Here is a 15,937-nt window from a genome sequence, read left to right on the forward strand (position 1 = left end):
TCCCAGGTTGGTGCCTTGGTCAGTGCTGATGGGGCAAAAAGCCCATGTCTGTTGGGAAAATGCCAGCCTGAAAGACTAGCAGTGGGATGCGGCCAGTTTGAAAACGCTGTTTAACTCTCCATGTCCCCTGGTAGGGACCAGGGTGTCATCAGGTCCTGAGCTTTGAGGGAACTCAAGAGCTGGGTCACCCCATGGGCACTCACGCTGAGAAGCATCTCATTCCTCGCTGCACCAGGGGAGCATCAGGAGCAACAGCCCAAAATGACTGGGAAGCTCTCAACCACCTGTAATCAGAGGAGTCTGCTGTGGGAACTGGGCAAGAGGGGCAGGGGAGCATCCCCTGTAGATGGTTCCTTATGGGGAATGGGGATGTAAATGCACAGCCCTGTGGTGTGGCTGGGAGGGATGTAGGGGTGGTGATCCCCATGTGAACCTGCCATCTCTACTGGCTGGATCATCTCCGCATGCTCCCTTCACTTGCATTTCCATGTCCAGGTTTTCCTGCCGCAGCAGCTTTCTGGAAATTGTGAGTTTCAGATGGCAGCGGTGACCTGGCTGTAAGGATTTTCTCATTCATTTAGTGAACAGAAACAATCCCATAAATACACACAGGACCAACTGCAAGGCACAGTGGGGCTTGCTGCATGCACAAAATGTGCAAAATTGGGGTGCCTACCTGGCTTTCGCTGCTGTGTTGATTTTTCATGTCCACTCTTTTTCATCCCCTCTCTGAACTAAATGGTCCTAATCTTTTCAATTCCATCTCCTACAGAAATCTTCCCAGGCCTCTAATCATTTTCATTGATCTGTTGCTTGAGACTTTCAGTCCCCATGCTCTTTGAGCAGGAGTGATCAGAACTGTGAATTCATAATAATAACAATGATCAGATTTATATCAGACATTATCATATATGTAAATATATTAAATCATTAACTCAGCTCTAATTTTAGCAGTTAGCCGTTGCAATGATGACTATCCTGGAAATGTAATAGATTCAGAGGTACAAGGTCAGAGGGGACCGCAGAGCTAATGTGATGTGATCTCCTGCATAAATACAGGCCTTCGGACCTGTCAATTCACTTGCATCTCAGAAAAGCTCAGCTTTTAGAAAAAAAACCATCCTTGACTACAAAATTGCCAGTGGTGGTAAATCCTCCAGGTCCTTGTAGCAATGTTGTTAACACGCTGCTGCTGTTAAAAACCCATCGATACATGGGTTTGCCTGGCTTTGGTTTCCAGCCACCGGACCTTCTGCCATTGCCCAGATGAGGGAGATGTTGTCCTCTTCATGGTCATGCACAGGCTGCCCTCGGTCATGTGGATCCCTGTCCTGTCACTCTGCTGATGCCATCTCATCCCAGCCCTGCTGCCAAATCCTGGCATCCTGGAGGGGCCTGATGCACGTTCAGGGGATCAGGGACCAGGGCTTCCTCTGCTCCCCTGGAAGGGAGGATGTTTCTGGGACGTTTCTGGGAGTGAGGGCTGTCTTCCTTTGTCCACTTCCATGGTTCTGCCCTTCACCACATCCTAAGCAATTCCTCTCCATAGTCAGACCCTCCACTGCTTGCAGACTGCCCAAGACCCTCCTTCTTCTGGATCCTCCACCATGAATCCAGCTCTCCAGACTCCTGCGTGACTGCATCCCCAGGCCCATTACTAGCTGCCAGACATGCAGATGGGATCCATCACATCACCTAGGTGACTTGGATGAAGATGAATACACCTGAGCTAGCTGTCCTGGGGACACATGGGCACGACTGGGCAGGACCTTGCACTCCCAAAACAGACAAGAGATTGAGCTTACAGGTGCCTTTTTCTCACCACATCAGGGACTTCCATGACTGGTTAAGGTGTATCATCCTGTATTGTACATCTGCAAATCCAGGGGATGAATCCTGGGTCCATTTGAGTTGTCAGGTGTAACGTGTTATGTGACCACAGGGTGCTGGCTCACAGGGCAGTCACCACTGCACTGCTCTCTTGCACTACAGCAGATGTCCAGCAGGCCTTCACCAGCAGCCCAGCAACTCCTGAACCCTAATACATGTCTGAAGTCTCCACCTTATTAGTGATGTTTATTAAGAATAGTTAATACTGGATGCCAAAAAAGAAAAAAAAAAAAGACTTGTGTAACACCTAACACCAAAGCCACCTCTTGGACATGCTGCTGTGTCCTCCTACAAGACCTAGGTAAGTCATGGGTAACACCACATTTTGCTTACCCTATGCTTTTGCCCAAATTGTGGCCTTATTACTGAGAGGATGACCATACAGCTGTGTGAAAACTGTCTTAAACACCTTCAGGGAGGGTGCCTGGGTTTCAAGGTGACATTCCTGCACAAACAACTTTGCATATCTTTTTTCAGCTGGCTGTTTTAATGGTTCTTCCGAACACTTGTCTGGACTGTTGTTCTTCCCCCATGGGCCATTGCATTGCATCATCCTGAAAGAGCATCTCATTCCTTTAACCTCCTGCTGGTCCTTCAGCTCCAGGTGCTTTTTGAGTAGTAAATTTGCACTTGGATCCAGTTGCCATCACCAGAAAGGAGGTGGGATAGTGTGCTGGTGTCTCAGAGAAGCTGCTGTAGGATACTTGCTCTCAGATGCCTCCTGAGCAGCCCCTACAGCAGGGTTCTGATTCAGGTGGGAGAGATGCCAGGTGACTTGCAGGCTTGGTATGTTGGGTCCGCATGGCTCCAAGCCTGGTGTGATCTCTGCTCCAGGAAAGGGACTGAGCTTGCTGGTCACTATCTCAGGAGTACTGCGTGTGTCTCTGGGACTGTCCCTGCCCACTGTGGCACGCTGTGACTCTGGCAGTCCTGGGCTGGGTAGAGCCCATTTGGTGGTGTAGTATGGAGGTGGTGTACCATGAAGCCAGATTTTATTTGAGGTCCCTTGTTTTTGCTGCCATTTCCTTAATTCAGATATTCCTGCTGGAAAAAAAGGTGGCAGTGGCCCCCCACCCTACCACTATCCTCCCTTGCTGCCTGCTGGCTGTCCTGCCTGAGCTGCAGCTGGAGCGTGCGCTGGGTGCTGGAGGGTGCAGGATTTTCTGGCAGTGTCTCTGCTCCATCCATGGACAGACACAAGCATCACAACATCCTCCTGCCAAGGGACAGTGTTGCTGACCTGGCTCCCCAGCTGAAGTCTTGCTTGTTTTTGCTTTACCCACGTCTCCATTCCCCTGCTCCTCATGAGTCCAGGGCCACCGCATGGGTGACAATGGGGAGGTGAGTAGCTCTGGCTGGGTCTTTGCATGGCACTAAACAGCACAGAGCCCCAGTCCCAAGCCCAAGGAGCGTAAGAAGGGAACTTGTGTCTGCTAGCTCAGTCCCTAATGCCCTATGGCTTGCTTTTCCAGCACCTGCAGCTCCTGTCCCACCTCTCTGGGGCTCCTGGGGATGCCAGAGGAAAGGCAGCAGCCTCAGAGTTTTCCTCTTCGGGGCTGGGAGATCCCAGAGCTGCCCATACAGCCAGGGCAACGGTTCAAAGCATCAGCAGTGCAAAACTGGAAGGGTACCACTTGCAAAGTCCTGATGTTTTCATCACACCTGTGGGCAAGGTGAACTTGCCTCACAGGGAGGGTTTTTTTTTCTCTCTGGGTTTTCTGTGGCCAGCAAGAGCAGAGGAGCAGGGAACTGGGAGCAATGGGCATAGTGGGGGTCAGCAGCACCATGGGCCCTGGGGAGTGTCAAGCCATCAGGGAGCATGCATAGCCTGTTTTGACATTTCCTCTTGCCAGACAATTAACCGAGGGGTAATTGGCTGTAATTGCTGCTCAAGGGTTTAATTGCATCCCCCCCCTCACCTCCACCCCGGAGACACGTGCAGGAAGCGGAAGGGTCACTGGGAGCATCCCTGTCCCACAGGCTGCGGCTCCTCTCAATTATAACTTCAAAGGGCTCCCAGGAGCTTTGCAGCTCACTCCATCCCCAGAACAATTCCCTTTGCATTGAAAATTAAACTCTTATCAGTGCAGTCAAAGAGCCTACCCCTTCCCCTTCTGTGCCTCTGGTTTCCCAGCTCTCCCCAGGAAAATGCCCCAGTGCCCCAGTGCCCTTCTCTCCCCTTTCCTTGCTTGGCACGTGACCTGCTGGATCAGAGGGAGCCTGATCGGCCCCTTTGCAAATTGCTTTTCTAATGACTAATTAAAACGCTGATGAGATAAGTCAACATATTATTAATAATTATTGTATCGTCTACTTTGATTTACAAAGTCAAACAGGAAATGATTTTGTTCAGACACAGGGTATCTAAGGAGCTTGAATGATGCCTTGCAAAAGCTAATTATAATGGGAGCACCTTGAGTGCAGGAGAAAGGCCCCCCCATGCTGCCCACAACCTCCCCATCTGCCCCCCACCAACACCTCTGTTGTCTGGCCCCACAGCATCCCCCTTGTTGCACGGCCTGGGGTCAGCCCAGAGAGCTGGTGGGCATCTGCCACCCAGGAAGCTGCCCCAATGCCCGGCATGATTCATGTTGGCTTTGCTGGTGGGAACACCAGGAAAGACCTTCAGAGGTGGTTTGCACCTCCTCATCTCTGCCTCCTCCACTCCTGGTAAAGGGACATTACTGAGGCCCCTGGGCACAATTAGCCAAGCCAATTCACTCATTCTGCACTAGCTCAGAGACAAAACTGGCAGGAAGGCACCAGATTTGCTTAAACAACCAACTGAGAGCAAAGACAACACACTTCTGCCCATAGGACGGTGTCTCAGCAGTGTTTGCGCATCAGGGATGGGGATTTCATGCTGGTGTACAGTGCAACGGTAAACGCCCCAGGACCCAACTGTTTGCAGAACAAAGCCTATGCAGCAGGGGACTCTTTTTGCCTGGTTTTGGTCCTGCAGCCAACAGCCAGTTCATAGCTTAGATGAACCCCACCTGACATACCAGCTCTGTTACAGAGCAGTGTCCCTTTGTCCCAAGCCCACCCTGCAAAAACTCTGCCCTAGTCTGAGCTGTGCTGTGTGCTTGCCATTTCAACCCCATCTAAGGTCATGTCTTTCTCCTCAGAACACCAGAAGATACTGGGGCTCTCCCTTTTGCCCAGGCCATGTCTTCTGCCCTCCATCACTTTGATGTCCTTGTGCCATTTCTTGGGTTTCTCTTTCAATCCAGAGCCTCTGCCTGGATCCAGGAATACCAGCAAGTTAGAGGACAAGCTGCAGCGAAACTGATTTTCTTTGAAAAAAAAAGACGGGTAGGAATGGAACATTGGAAAATAAAGATTTAGACTAGTAATTGAGATAAAAGCTCATCTCCCAGCACTTGTTCAGTAAATGCTGGGTTATTGCTAATTCCCCAGACACTGGTCACTACCAGGAGTTAATCACCTGCAGTGAAGCTCAGGGTGGTTAACTGCCTGACAAATCCTTCCTTAGCCACAGCAGTGACTGATTTCATGGGGATTATCTCCATTAACGCCTCCCATCTAATGATTTATAGCTGCAATAATGTCCTTCTCTTTTTTTCTCTCCCAGTGACAGTGGTGTGAGGGACCTGGCAGCTCCAGGGGAGGTGCCATAGCTCAGGTCTTGCTCTCGGGAGGAAGGAAAGTGCTGGATGTCTTAGTGGCAGCAAAAGCTTTGCTATGCCAGGCAGACCTGGCATCCCTCCTGGATGCCGAGGGCTGGGGAGACCTTGTCCCTTGGCTCCTGCTGTGGGCACCCCAAGGGTGGTGGGAGGTTGAGCTGCTGCTCCAGGGCAACGTGGTCTCTCCTCATGTGTTCGCCCCCTCTGCTCCTCCTCCTCCTTCCCCTCCTCCTCCCCACTCTGCTGCACCACACAGGCCCTGGGAGACTTCTAAGACCTTGCTCAGCCGCCCAGGTATCTGGTGTTTGCATCTTTCGCCTTTCATAATCTGGCAAATTTTTTTATAACTGGTGTTGACTTTAATTTAAACTATTAGGCAAGTCCCTGAATACAGATGCGATCATGTCCCCCCCGCCCCAACGCGTGCGCTCACCACGTTAATTATGATGTCCTCATTTCTGTCTCACTAGGGGTTCTTATCGCAATGATGGGGGCCGGGCTGAGCTTCGTTTAATAAAAGCCACTTCAAACTGTCAGCTGAGAGCAGGCGATGCTGGGAGGCTGGGTGTGTGCACAGTGCCTGCACTCTTGAACTATTGGTACCTGGCATCAGAGACTCCTCTTCCTGCCCATAAGAGCCTGTAATTAAGGTGAAACAGAAAAACCCTTCAAGTCATGGGGATTCCTGAGGCGGGTCCCTCCATCCCAAATGCCTGGCACATCCTGGGACCTGGCGGAGCTGTGTTGCCTTGTAGCATGTGAAGATGCACGTGTGGCATCCAAGCCACAAGTTCAGGTGGCCTGCCTTCCCTTCATGCAGTTCCACCGATGACAGAGCACTTGCCCTGTAGGCCAGTGGTACAGGTGTGGTGTTTTGGGCTAGTCTCAGATTGCGATCCCAAGGCGCTGCATGCAACCCTGGGAAAAGAGCTGACAGTCCAGCCGCTGTGCAAAAAAGCACCAAGTTTGAAAGAGTGATGTTGCAAACGCAAACCCTCCAAGTTCTCCCCTGTGGTTGATGCTGACCATTGCCGGTGCTTGGAGGTGGGCATTTAGCTCCCTGCTCTCTGCCAGCAGTGAGGACACAGCCAGCTCTGGCAGTGCCACAGGGCTGTAGGGACACCACAGTCAGGAGCCAGATTCTCTCTGCCAGATTCTGAGAGAGAAGTGAATGTCTGGACACCCAAAGCAACCACACCGACTGGAGGCCAAGGCATTTTGTGGCACACAGTAACCTCATATTTCCCTTGTCAGACACTCCTGGAGAGCCCCAAGCCCCACAGACGTTGCAGAGGGGAGCTTGCTGCGCAGTGTGGGACCATCCCTGCTCGCCACCCTCAGCTCTGCCCTCGTCCTGCGTGTCTCCTCCCGTGCGCAGCTCTGCCTCACTTCCCCCCAGGGAACTCAGCAGGGAAAAGACAGGAAACGGATGTTGTGTTAATTTGTGCTGGATTAATTTCGACAACGACTTCCACACCCTCCGCAGCGCCGCAGTGCATACACGCGTTGATGCAGGAACAGGGAGCTGGCTGGTTTCTGCTGGCCCCTGTGCAGGAGTGTGCAAGGAGCTGTGCCATGCCTGCTGCTGCACACACTTTAGGGCACCTCTGTACCCCTTGGCTGAGCGGCAGGGGTGTATCCTGGGTGTCATAGCACTTTCTACAGGCTTAGGAAGCTGAGGTTGAGGAAGCTGAGGCTTAATAAGATGGGTGCTGCTGCTCACCCCTCCAGCAAAGCACACAGGTAGCCTGGCTCCTTTCCACGTTGTCTATTTGAGTTCTGGGGTGCAGAGCAAGTCCTCAGTGATCCTAGGACCTAGGATAAACCTGGGCTTTTCTGGAATTCAGAGGATGATTTTTTTTAAAAGAATCTGAAATATTTTTCTCTCCTGGCAGTGGCTTGACTTTCACACCCTTTGCCAGCATATTCCTCTCTGAATGAGCGTTTGTTGAAGTCTGCACCTGGAGCTGCTGCCTTTTCCAGGTTGCTTTGAGCTCTTCAGCAGTGAGGAGCAGAGTTTTCTAAAGGCAAGATACTGGGGGAGTTTTGAAGATGTACCTCACCAAAATGACTGCTCTGACCATTCTAGCACTAGCAGAAGGCAGAGGAACATCTCCTCCACCTGAGCTGCAGGTTGAGGAGGTTAAATGAGGAAGGACTTTCCTGTCTGAGAGGGGAGAAAGGAGCAGGCTGTCTTACAAGTATCACTGATAACTCTTTCCAATCTCTCTTATGTTTGGGAGGTGTGATGCCCTCCCGCAGCTGTGTCCTGTCCCTGCAGTGCTGGCAGCCACATCATGAGGCTGTCGGGTGCCTGTCCCAGCAGATCTGCATCCTTGCTGGCTCCTGCAGTCACTAGGGTGAAGTCTTCAGGCTCACAACCCGCCCTGAGTTGAGCATCAGGCTCCTTCTGAGCTGCTGTCGGTTTTGCATCTGTAATGAATCACGGGTCACTATTCGCATAAGAAATCATCATTTTTGCCCTGTCAGAGCAAGCCCAGAGATTTATTTTAATGTACTTACAATGCTGCTTAAAAGATTTGTTTTCCTGCTCTGTGCACCACTGCTGGAGCTCTGCTTGGCTCCCCCAGCTCCCCCAGACAGCACACAGGCAGGCAGGGCACATACAGTGAGTGCTGAAGTGGGGGGCTGCACCCCACTGGCTGCCTTCGGTGGTGCAGGGAGAGCCAGGAAGGTGCAGGCAGGGGGGTGCTGAGGCTGTGGGGGGTGATGGTTTGGTAGGCAGAGCAGCAAGTACTGCAGGGGTGCCAGTACCTTCCCCAGCTTCTGCAGGGCTGCATCTGGGGCTGCCCCTCGCAATTGGACTTGGGTATGGTGGTGGGACTCGGGCATCTTCAAAGCCTGTTGCTAAGTCCAGAGAAAAGGCAGAAGGTCTGAAGTCCTCCTCTGCTCATCTTCCTCCTCCTCCTTCTCCCATAAGAAGAATTGAGGGGTCCCAGATCCATCCATGGGGGGTGTAATTGGTGTGCCTGGTTTGGACAGGGGTGTGAGCTGAAGAGGTGGTGTGAAGCCTCCGGAGAAGTGAAGGTCTGTGGGTCCTGGTGAGGGGTTGGTGGCGTTGGAGAGGGTGGAGAGGGAGACATGTGAGGCAAGAGTGAGCCCCCAGAAAGGTCCTGTAGCCCTCAACACCTAAGTTCAACTTGTCCCTCAACAACTGAGCTCATTTGTATCCAAAATCTCACTAACTTCTCACTTTGAGTCAGTCAAACCCACTCAGCATCCCTTCCTTGGATGATACAAATGTCCCTGTCCCCTCCTAACTCACCCAGTGACTCCCCAGACCAGCCCTCCATCACAGTCCCACTCACTGCAACCTGCTTTTGCCCAGAATCCCCTTCCCAAGCTCATCCTGCTGCTACACTGAATTTTAACCCCAGAGCTGTCAAGCTGTAAGCCTCTGGATTCCCAGAGCCAGCCCCCAGTCCAGCCTCTCAGCTGGGCTAAGCACTGTGCACCCACTGAGGAACCACACTGACCTCTCCTTGCCTGGGAAGAAGGGGGCTCTGAGCCTCTATGGACCCCCGTTTCTTGCTGGAAGTCCTGTGTTCTCTGCATGCTTCCCCTTCACCCCGTGGTATGCACCCTGAAACCCATTCTCTAGCTGGAAAGCGGCCTGTTTCGTTTGTGCATGGAGATTGCATGAGCCAGAAGAGACCCAGGTGAGCACCACGTGGGTGCCTTCCTGCTGCTGCTGCAAATGGCAGGTTAAGCACCAAAAGGGACTTGCAGGTATGGTCTGGAGGGTTTGGAGCCCTCCCAAACAGTTTCTGCCATCAGTTTCTGCCATCAAATCAGACTCGTGCAGGCATTCCCGTCTGCGAATAGGGGTGCACTTCACCCAGCTCTGCATCAGGGTGGGCTGTGAGAGTTACTGCCCAAATTAGTGCTGGGTAAAGTCTGCTCATCTTAATTTTCCTTTGGCCTGTGGCAGCAGTGATCTCGCATCCAGACGCAGCTGCAGGAGCAGAGGGAGTTCATCCCAGCGTGGATGATGGCACAGACCCCTGCATGTCCCGTGCTCACCCAGTGTTCGGGGACATCTGGAATGACCTGTTCTCTCTCTGTCCTGCAGTGGGATTCAATCAATGAAATGGATGAGTTTTTCAGCCCCATCCACACCTACCAGGTCTGTAATGTCATGACCCCCAACCAGAACAACTGGCTACGGACCAACTGGGTTCAACGGGATGGCGCACGGCGGGTCTACGCAGAGATTAAATTCACGCTGAGGGACTGTAACAGCATGCCAGGTGTGCTGGGCACCTGCAAGGAGACTTTCAACCTCTACTACCTGGAGTCCGACCGGGACCTGGGCACCAGCACTCGGGAGAGCCAGTTTATGAAGATCGATACCATTGCAGCTGATGAGAGCTTCACCAACGTGGACCTGGGGGTGAGGCGCCTGAAGCTGAACACGGAGGTGCGGGGCGTGGGGCCACTGAGCAAGAGGGGTTTCTACTTAGCCTTCCAGGACATAGGTGCTTGCATCGCCATCGTTTCGGTGCGGGTGTACTACAAGAAGTGCCCAGCGATGGTGAGGAACTTGGCGTCCTTCTCCGAGGCTGTGACTGGGGCGGACTCCTCCTCCTTGGTGGAAGTGCGGGGAGAGTGCGTGGGCCATTCAGAAGAGAGGGACACCCCCAAAATGTACTGCAGTGCTGAGGGAGAATGGTTGGTGCCCATCGGGAAGTGTGTGTGCAGTGCTGGCTACGAAGAACAGCATGATTCCTGCATGGGTGAGTCCCTGCTTCTTGCTAGCAGTGCCTGCAAGGGGAGGGATGGCTGCAAAGGGGCTCTTGCCTCTTTGGGGAAGGGCTGAGGGCAGAAGCCTGCTCACAGAAACTTGGAAAGCCAGCCTCTGTGAAGGCCAAGGTCTGCCCAAACCTTTGCTGGCCATCTTCATGCTTCCAAAATGGATCGCTGGTACTACTGACAAGCTCCTTTGGAGCTCCTGTGAGTCTGACCATGACAGGTCCTGGTGCAGGGGGTTTGAAAGCAAGGAAAGCAAAAAGAAAAAACACCGAGCTTTTATGAAACAAGGTCATTGCGTCCATCCATCACCCATCCCCGGGGCTGCTGCAGAGCCCTGCCGTCCAGGGGTGTGGAGAGCCTTCCCGGGGGCCCTCTGTGCCGCTGGGCAGACTTCAAGCTGCCGACTGTACAAACTGTGATAAGGAAGCGGGGTGACCAGCAGCAGCCGTGCACCAGGCACGGGGATATGTGTGTACAGAGCACGGCACTCGGGGCTCCCCATGAGAGCCATCCACACAGATTTGTTTGCTCTCAGTTTCTTTATGGGACGTGTTTAGGGGAGCAGCACAAATAAGAGTGCGGGGCCTTTGTTTGAGTTTCATGGAAACGTCAAGTGTAGCATTTGTCTTAGGGAGACTTGACACAAGGTTAGGATGTCTGACACCAGAGTGGAATGGATCCAGGTGCTGCTGGGACCTGCGCCGGCCCCGGCGGGTCCCCAGCTACGCAGAGTGGGAAGGACGGGCAGAATAAATGTTTCTATCTGAAACTCCTCCTGTCTGCGACCATTGATTTGAAAGTCATCCTTGGATAGATCTGATAATTCAGAAAAGGCCTTCTTCTCCCATGTTAAAGAGTGGGTGTAAAGTGTGCATGGGGCCAGGCACGTGCTACTGTGGGAGGGGGCACTGGCACGGGCTGCCTGGATGGCTGGGTCCCAGCCCCACGACTGCCAGGAGCTGCGAGTTGGAGGTTTGGTTCAGAATGGGCAAACACCCCTTCCCTGTATTCCCCTCCTGCATTCCCATACAGCAGAATCCACCCCAGGAGATCACCACCCCAAAGCCTAGAGGCAGAGGGAAGCCCCGGGGTCTGTGTCGTGCTCAGCCCACCTCATTTTCCTGTGTTTCCTTGGACATGTTTGTCTCTCTCCTCAAAGCAAAACTCTGGGAGAGCTCCTTCTCTGCCCTCCTGCCCTTTTCTGGGTTTTGGCCCTACCTGTAGGCACGGCACAGGAGGAAGTGTGGTCCAACCTGCCTCCCCAGATGGGGTGGACACAGGCAGAAGCTGGCCCTCCTGCATGCAGGCGGACTCAGACCCATGCTGCTCAGCCAGCAATGCTCTTTGGTGAAGCTCTCCAAGGCTTGTGGCATCACAAACAGGACAGAAATGTCACTGGACTTTCTCCAACCTCAGTGTTGTCTTGCCTGCCTGCCTCTCCTGTTCTATTTATCCAGCTCCTAGCATAGGGAGTTTGATAGCCCAGCATCAAGGGAGCAGGGGCAGCACATCCTTCCTAGCCTCTCCTTTGGTGGGTGGGAGTGGAGCAGGAGTACATATATTTACACACAAAAGCAAACAGATGCAAATCTCTGATCTAAGCTTCTTGTGTTTGACTGGGACAGAGTTCATTTTTCACGGTGAAAAGTGCCTTTCCAGAATGATTTATAACCCCAGTGGATCTGTCAGAGTTGGAAATTAGCCGTTTTAATTGTCAGGCGGACAAAAGCAGGATTCCAGTGGCTGTCGCCCCAGCAATTTTTCATTCTCCGTCACAGGGATGAGATGGTATAAATCACTCCTTGTGGCCCTAATAATCTTTCTATAAATATCAGGAAAATTCATTTTTTTGCTTGGGGGGGGGGGGGGGGGGGAATTAGAGAGAAGATACTTTGCCTCTATGGCAGTGTTTAAAATGTGATTCCAAATTAATTTCCTTTTGCCTTTCACAGTTGGACGCCTTATTTGTCAAAGCTAAAGATGTTTGAACAGTGGAGGTTTCTCCCCCACTTCTTTAATGTTCATTTTTCTAAGGACCTGCCAGAGTGATGGAAGACAGCTCAGTAAACCAGATCATGGCCAGAGCTGTTCCCAGCCCTTCGGAAGTGAAGGAAGGCTGTGCCACAGAGCTGGGAAGGATGGGGTGAGGTGGGACATGGTGGAGGATGTGTAGGAACCTGGGGAATTTCTCTGCCTCTCATCCCCTTTACTGTCGGCCATCACCTTGGATGCCCCCTTGTTTGGGCAGGAGGGTGGTTGCTGGTATCTCTGACTCCTTGTGCTTACCCCAGCAGGATCCACATTTTTCATCTTGTTGTGATTGATGTCCTGGTGTTTGCCATAAGGGTGTGAGGGGCAGTTTCCATGGCATTGGGGGGCAGATCTCAGCCCAGGAGCTCCGGATTCAGGACAACGCTAAGGATGCCAGACAGCCTGGCATGAGATGTGTCACAGCCCTGCATCACACAAGACATTTGTCCCCTGTATTGGTGCCTCATGCATCTGCCCGATTTATCTTCAGAGGCACAGAGTCCCCTTTTCCAGCTGTCCCTGGGCACGGGTGCTGCAGTGCCTTACTGGGCAGAAAGCAGGTTTGAGCATGAATTGCCACAGCTGCTGATGGGGTCCTGGGGTCTGCCAGCTCCTAAAATTCCCAGCTTCTGGTCCCATGCCATCTTCTGCCACAGCCACCCCAAGAATGAAACCCCTTGAGTTCTCTCTCCCAGGGCAGCACAGCCCTGCTGCCCCACTCACTTTTCCCCTCCATTTTCAAGGCTCTGAAGGACTTTGCTTCCCTCATCCCTGTCATTCACAGCCAGCCTCGGATGTGCTGCTCTTTCCTTCTTGAAATGCATTAGTCCACAGCAAGATGCGTTAGTATCTCTTACACACAGCAAATAGCAACTGCTCTGCCTAAATAGCAGAATAAGCAATAGCATAAGTGAAAAGGATCTGTCCCAGCAATTTATCAGATAAGAAGACTATCAGCATAATTCACCTTATTTAAATGCAGTTGCTGTTCAGGGCAAATAGAGACCCATTTCAATAAGGTCAGTGCTATTAAAGAAACGAGAAAGGGGAGCACTTTAACCTGGTTCTGCTTCTGTGGGATGGGAAGAAACCCATAAGCCACCTCCTCAAACAGTCGTGCGGCTGAGAGCTGGAACATGTACCACATCCTGTGGATGGATGGAGAGATGGACAGGGAGGCTTAGGCAGGCTAGGACAGTGGCTCTCCACCCCCACCCCTCCTACCAGCCCTTGCAGCCCCTCTTTGGGAAGGGCTGCCAGGCTTCTGAGCCCCCAAGGCTTTGAGTCTGCGGTCCTTGCATAAGAGTCAGCCTTTTGGGGCGGATCTGAATTATTCCTTGGGCTGCATCTGTCACCAGCTATCAGCGAGCAAAACTGGAAAGTTGGGCTACAATCTGTTTAGGTGATCACGAGTTGCATATGCACAGAGTCAGTTTGGAGCATCAGTAGCAGTGCCATGGCTACGGATCATGGTGCTGCTCTCTAGGAGCTGACACAAACCCAGCCAGCCAGCCAACCACCAGCCACGGAGACCTCCAGGAGCGCAGAATCTCTCAGGAAACATTTTCTTTAACAAATGAAAAAGGGTAAAAGAGAAGGGACAGGCCCTCTTCCCTGTTGTCAGAGCAAAAGGATGAGCCTTTGGCAGAAATGCCATTCCCAAAGAGCATCTCTGAGGTATATTCATGGGTTTCGGGAGTGGTTCAGACATCTTTGTCTAAAGTTTGGGACCAAGCATCTTGGCCTCCAGGTCTCCTGATTGCTCTGGCTACTTTCCCTCTGCTGTGCTTGGGGGGCTTCAGCTTGGCTGTTGCTGTTGGCTGGAAAACAGTGATGAGGGAGCAACAGTTAAGCAATTGCTGCTCCATCAGCCCATTTGCACATGAAGACGGGTGTTGATAGCCTGCCAGGGCTGAGCAAGAACAGCTACCAAACAGGGGTCTGATGTGTGTGGCTGAACAATGATCTGAGCCTGGGGTAGACTTTACCCAGCTCTGCTTAAGCCAAAAAAATGGCCTGTCTCCTCCAGACAAGAAGAGAGGGAGGCTGTCACCACAGGGACCCTTTCCTCTCCAGCTCCCAAACTGAAGGAGAGATGGGAATAGGAGAGGGTCTGCTCGCCCCTCATGGACAAAATCCTCTGCTGCTGGGTGCTCTCATGCCTCCTGTGGTACACGCCTGGTGGAAATGGATCTGGAGAGTCTGGTTAGCAATCTGGAAGCCAGTTAATTTTTTCCAGTTGGTGGGATTCATGCTGATGAACCAATCAGCAAATTTAATGTACTTTAAACCTTCCTTGTGGGCAACTTTAATCGAGCAATTAAAGCACCACGGCATTGCTAATTAAGAGGAGAAAATACCCAGCTTGGTAATTATGTGCTTGTGAATACAGTTTTGCATCCATGGACCTTTAAGAAGAAAGTCAGTGGAGACCGACTTTCCAGCTGATGGGGCAAGGGGGAGCAGAGCTATACGGTGTGACAGGAGGGGAATCCCCATCCAGCTGTACCCCACCACTCACATACCGTGCTGGTGGGCACAACCCTGGTCACACAGGGTCAGGGTAAGCCCTAGAAACACCAGGGGACAAAATGACACATGAAGCCATTGGCAGGGGAAGCCAGGTCAGAGACACAGACTCCACCTGTGCTGGGCTGGGCAATGACCTACAGCCACTGCAGCAAACATTTGCAGCTGTGTGAACAGATGTGGTCCAGATGCTGATGTTGGAAGGGGAGGAAAGGTGGAGGCATGCGACCTGCTCTCCTGGGCCTTGGGTGCAAGGGGACGGACCCCTTTGCCCAGTGCATTGCAGGTGCGGATGCTGCTCACCCTTGGATACCTGCCCAGGGAGACAACAGCCTGTGTTCTCTTCCTTCAGTGCCGAAAGGGTGGAGAAGCATGCACGGAGAATGAAAGATACGCTAGTGGGTTAAGGGAGCCCACCAGAGCCTTGCTCCATTCCCTTCTCTCCCCAAACTCCTTATCCTTTTCTCCCTCAGAGATGTTCTGAGAAGCCTCGGGCTTCTCTCTCCCTTTTCTGCTAACAGTGATTTTTTTCCCCACCTGTATAAGAACATCACACGGCAACTGTGAGGTCCTTGTGTTGTGCCTTTGTGTGAAACAGCCGATCCAGGTTGCTCTGTTGGAAACAGGACACCGGTCCTGCTGGGCTGACTCCAAGCAAACCCCCTTTTTCCTGGCTCTGAACTACACAGGGCCCTCCAAAATGCATGCAGGGGTCACACGTGCCTCTGTCAACCAGCAAACCTGGGAATTCAGGGCACCCATTACCAGGCTGGACTCCACCTCCCTTAGGTCCTGCCTGGATAAAAGATAAAACAGATAAAAGTGTGTCAAAATACCCTATCACTGCAACCCAAACAAACGTATTGGAATATGTTTCACTTTTCTTTACAAATTGGTGTGGATTTCAAGGAGACCTTCCGTGCAAGTCCCAGCACACCCATGCCAGCTCCGAGCTGCAGGCTTGGTGGCTGTGTTGCACCTCAGTGACGTCTCTTCAGAGTCTCCTGTGCCTGCTGGCAGAGTACCAGGCTGTCGTACCCAGAGCTAGACTGCACCAGTGCCCTGAG

General features: G+C 52.3%; 1 protein-coding gene across 1 annotated transcript in view; it reads left to right on the forward strand.

The window, feature by feature from the left end:
• The window catches only part of EPHA8 (EPH receptor A8), a 50,646-nt gene that overhangs the window by 12,726 nt on the left and 21,983 nt on the right, over positions 1–15,937 (forward strand). Inside the window, exon 3 of the mRNA XM_049798266.1 lies at positions 9,631–10,294. Coding sequence (XP_049654223.1) covers positions 9,631–10,294 — 664 coding nt within the window. The remainder of the gene's footprint in view (positions 1–9,630; positions 10,295–15,937) is intronic.

Source organism: Accipiter gentilis, chromosome 1 (genome assembly GCF_929443795.1).
Source record: "Accipiter gentilis chromosome 1, bAccGen1.1, whole genome shotgun sequence".
NCBI lineage: Eukaryota > Metazoa > Chordata > Aves > Accipitriformes > Accipitridae > Astur > Astur gentilis.